This window comes from Saccoglossus kowalevskii, chromosome 8 (genome assembly GCF_978046115.1).
Source record: "Saccoglossus kowalevskii chromosome 8, keSacKowa6.1, whole genome shotgun sequence".
In the NCBI taxonomy this organism is placed as follows: domain Eukaryota; kingdom Metazoa; phylum Hemichordata; class Enteropneusta; family Harrimaniidae; genus Saccoglossus; species Saccoglossus kowalevskii.
The window spans coordinates 21892578-21897133 of NC_140648.1; the positions used below are offsets into that span (position 1 = coordinate 21892578).

The 4556-nt window shown below is 38.3% G+C and overlaps 1 protein-coding gene across 1 annotated transcript; it reads left to right on the forward strand.

Annotated features, from left to right (window-relative positions):
- Positions 1-2955: 2955 nt before the first annotated feature.
- On the forward strand, positions 2956-3961 carry LOC146739401 (uncharacterized). The gene is made up of 3 exons (XM_085502761.1): positions 2956-3124; positions 3438-3688; positions 3872-3961. The coding sequence occupies exons 1-3, from the start codon at positions 2956-2958 to the stop codon at positions 3959-3961; spliced, it is 510 nt and encodes a 169-aa protein (XP_085358887.1).
- Positions 3962-4556: the final 595 nt, after the last annotated feature.

Below are 4556 nucleotides of genomic sequence, written 5' to 3' on the forward strand. Positions count from 1 at the left end.
TGATAAACATTTAGTTTCCCACAATCCAATGCGCTCTTCTAATGGAAATCATGAGTACGAGGTTTAACCTAAGCGCAACTTGCACTAATTACCTCCTTTGATACCTTCCAGTCACCTAAAAAATACCTAATTAAAAATTGGTAACGTCTCAGTTTGTACTCGTTGATCTGCAACGTCGCCATCTTTGTTTACATGAGACCCATATATCTCGCGCATGCGTGGCGTAACGACTACCGCCCTTCAAGTTCCATTAGACTTATTAGATTTAACTAATACGAAACAATCGTAGACTAGATTTAAATATTCTTGAACAAAACATTTGTATACTATCTATCAGCGTTTGTAGAGAAGGGGATTGGATTTGTCGACCTGACCCAGCATGTGGTGAGTACATGTTACTTTTAAAATGTCGTGCATTCACACTCAGACATTTCAATTTCAAAAGTAATACAACAGTAAGTTCGAATTGCTCGACTGTAATTTTTTCGTGTGTTGCAATGTGTGACAATGATTGTTTTCACAGGTGGACCAAGTCCTTGTCCAATCGATTTTGTACCGGAAGTGTGCTGGGAATCGTGCGACGAGTGTATTGCAAATCCTGATCAGGATTACCTTTGCTGTTCGGACATTGAAAACTGTCCGCCTCCTTCATGCCTGGGGGGACATTATATTGAAGGTATTTCAGCGTTTAAATTCGGAAATGGTATGGGTATAGTTAAGAAATATATAACACATCATATTTTATTTGTGTGTTAACATTATACTAGTATAATGATGATATTTACATGCCCGGTGCTATGATATTTCTAATATGTGGTGATTTGATTGAATGCCGCATGACAGTATTCGACAAACGTCATTATAAAACTCTTTAAATCCGTTCTTAGGTTACTGTGAAAAGAACTGTACTTACTACAGACCATTTGAAACATATGGAGAAAACTGTGAAATATATTAAGCAGCAAAAACGTCTACTCCACACATGTATTCCTCGCAGTGAGTGTAAAGTAACAATATTGTAATTGCTTCCCCGATAATCACTGTGCGATGTTTTACAATGGGTGCAAACATGTTTCATATATAAACACATGTGTTCGAACTCAACTGTTATTGGCGCCAACATTACCAACAACTGGCACTGTAATCTCACGCAGAATCAGTGGAAAACAAAACCCAACAATCAGCTTGGGTGAAAATAAAGTTCTGGCAAACCTAGTGAATGACACTAGTGACCCGACTAAAGGGGGGGGGGTACTTTGTATAACATCACACGAAACAAATTTCAACATTTTTGCACTGCTGTGAACATCGGGCACTACTTATCGGAAAAAAAACAATAATAATATTATTACTTTACACTCACTGTAACCACCATTTATGACAAGACCAAGTGGTCGTTTCGCTCCGTTATGGTGTTACCGATAGTTATACTTATATCCACATGAACATTGACGCGACATTACCCGAGGGCATTTGTGAAGTAATTTCGAATATGCTCTCAGTATTGTGCCCGTATTACCATTAGATTGACCATCAGTGTTCATAGATTAGAAATTTGACTGATCAAAATTACATAAACGATAGCAGATAACAACTTGTACCTTGTAGTATGTGTTACATTATTCTTGAAACAGTTAATATAAACTGCGTTTGTTTAAATCTATTTAGCGAATGTATAAACGGCAAGTGGTACTGCAAACCGGACCCTGATTGTGGTAAGTTAAATTTTCAAGAAGTGCTACTGAAACTGAAACATGATTGGCTGTCACTATGTACAAATATTTCTATAATTTTAATTTCCATAGATAAGCTTAGGTTAACGGGTAAGGTGCTGTACAGTTTATATAACATTTAATTTAACTGCACCATGGCTACCTAATGTTCTAATATCACACCTGAATATGTGTGTACTACATATTCTATAGCTCACTAATAATTACTGCGTGGGTGTCTGTGATCTTAAAGTTCAACCACCTTGCCATATGGGAATTCCTTTAATTGGTGCTGATGGGAATCCCGGAGAATCTTGATGGGAATCTTGATATAAAGTGTTCATTTGGCTACCATTGTTACACCCATCCAACTGACTTGACATCTGTGTGCTGCTTAAATACAGGTGAGTGCAACCTAATAATTTAGTTCATGAATATTCGGGAATCATTAAAATTTCGTGAATAATATATGCCTGGAATATACTTGCAGAATGTGTGGATGGTGCATGGACTGTCTGGTTCGATAGAGATGACCCAGGAATCGAACTACCGGAGATTTGGAAACGACATCACTTGCCATCGAGTTGTATGGTGATAATATGTGTACCGATCCATCGACGATACAAGTGCAGACCCTTGACGGTATTCCTGCAGAAGATACTGGTGAAATATTCTTGCATTATTCACCGGACATTGGCTTTGTGTGTCGGATGGCAGATCAGCCAGATAACACTTGCTTTGACTATCAAGTGAGATACTGCTGCCCAGGTAACACATTTATTATATTGTATATTGCAGGAAAACCGGTATACATTCACATGTTATGTTTTCTGAGTCACAAATTAATCAATAATTCCTTTAAAATAGTTGTGTCACCGTGTTGCGCGGGATTTCCGTTAATTGGTGATGATGGGTCTGAATGGTACTGTGGTCGCGGTGGAGTTGAGTGTCCATTTGGTTACCATTGTGTGATCCACCCTGCTGATGCTTTTGCTGTATGTTGCACAAATACAGGTGAATCCAACTTTATCCAAGTCTCATCATGAAGTTGGTGTTATGCAATGATCGTACATGATTTTACTCACGTATTAGTCAAACGTCTGTAATTACAAACAAAACAATTTTTAATTTTACTTGTAGAATGTGAAGACGGTGAATGGACTATTTGGTTCGATAGAGATAACCCAGGAACTACTGGGGACTCGAAACGAATCAGGATCTAATAAAGCAATTCGGAGATCCAATGTGTTCCAATCTATCGGCGATACAAGTGCAGACCATAGATGGCATTCCTGCTGCGGATACTGGTGAAATATTTTCGCACTATTCACCTGAAGTGGGATGTGTTTGTCAAATGGCAGATCTACCGGATAACACATGTCTTGATTATGAAGTTAGATTCTGCTGCCCAGGTAATATAACACACACACCAACTGAATATCAATAACATCTCAGGAATATTGACAGTGTGTAGTGTAGTTCCGCACAAATGTGTACATTAGAAGTACAACATTATAGGAAACAGTGATAGTCGTAGATTAAGTCAACCTGTGGATGGTTCTGCAGAGGTGACACATATGTATGTAACAAATATTCTTCTCATATTAAAAAAATATTGTTGAGATGTTGTCCCGTGGTTAAAAACATTGATTCCTCGTTGTGGTATGTCCGATAACGTTGATTGTGTAATATGCAATATTATATATGTAATGTTTGTTCAAACAGCTAATCCCCCATGTGATTCTGAATGGTCACAATTGTTCGACGAAGACAGTCCAGAAGAAGGGATTGGCGATTTAGAAACGCTAGCAACTCTATGTGAAAAGACGTGCAAACGACCCAGCGCAATTCAAGCCCAGACTATTGATACCATACTAGCTGAATTAACAGGCGATGTGTTACTCAGCAATGATATCATTAATGGATTTGCTTGTTTGAATGAAGAACAGGACGATGAGAAATGTGAAGATTATAAAGTCAGATTCTGTTGTCCTGGTAAATCAATATTCAGATATTCACAACAAATAATATACTATATGTTTTTACGTTATTTTCATTAAATATTTGAATTTGAGTATTGCTTTGAATTGAATACTTATTATAAGCGAAAAACTGTCTCGTCTCATTAACCATGTTTTTCATTTATGTAATATATATAGAAAAGCCAGATTGTGACAAGTGGACAGAATGGTTTAACACCGATGAACCATGTGAAGGTTCAGATGCAGATCGTGAAATCACTGCCGTGATCCAAGATGAATATCCAAATGAAATGTGTAAAAATCCGTTATTCATCCAAGTTGTTGTCGCCGCCAACCTTAAACAAGCACCGGGCAGGTATTCCTACATCACGATGTCGATCCTGGATTTGTTTGTCTTGACAAAGATCAGCCAGCTGGTGACCAATGTCATGATTACAAAGTTCGATACTGTTGTGATGGTACGTATTTATATACATTGATTATGTTAAAGCTGGAAGATCGTCATGTGCGCACGCGTGGGAATTCCCAAGCAACGATAACAACACACGCTAATAACGACTCATTGGTAGACGTTTGTTTGTAAACAATGACACGCTATGGCCATCTGACGCATGCGCAGGTGACGACTCCCCCGCTTCAACGAGTACCTACAAACTTGTCATTCAATTACACAGACACAATTGGGATTGCTGCACTCGTACCTGAACACCTGAGAGTTGCCATGAGGTTTTTGTTTTATATAAATTAATTTCTCTGAACGCCACAATGATTCCTTCCAGAACAACCTGATAAACCCGGACAATGCCCAATGGTACCATGAATGTCAAGATGATACCGATTGCCAGGGGAAGAAAAAATGCTG

Coding starts and splice junctions, on each gene's coding strand:
- LOC146739401 (XM_085502761.1), top strand. CDS start 2,956: ATGTGTTCCAATCTATCGGCGATACAAGTGCAGACCATAGATGGCATT. Junction 3,125..3,437: donor AGTTAGATTCTGCTGCCCAG/GTAATATAACAC, acceptor TTGTTCAAACAG/CTAATCCCCCATGTGATTCT. Junction 3,689..3,871: donor AGAAATGTGAAGATTATAAA/GTCAGATTCTGT, acceptor TAATATATATAG/AAAAGCCAGATTGTGACAAG.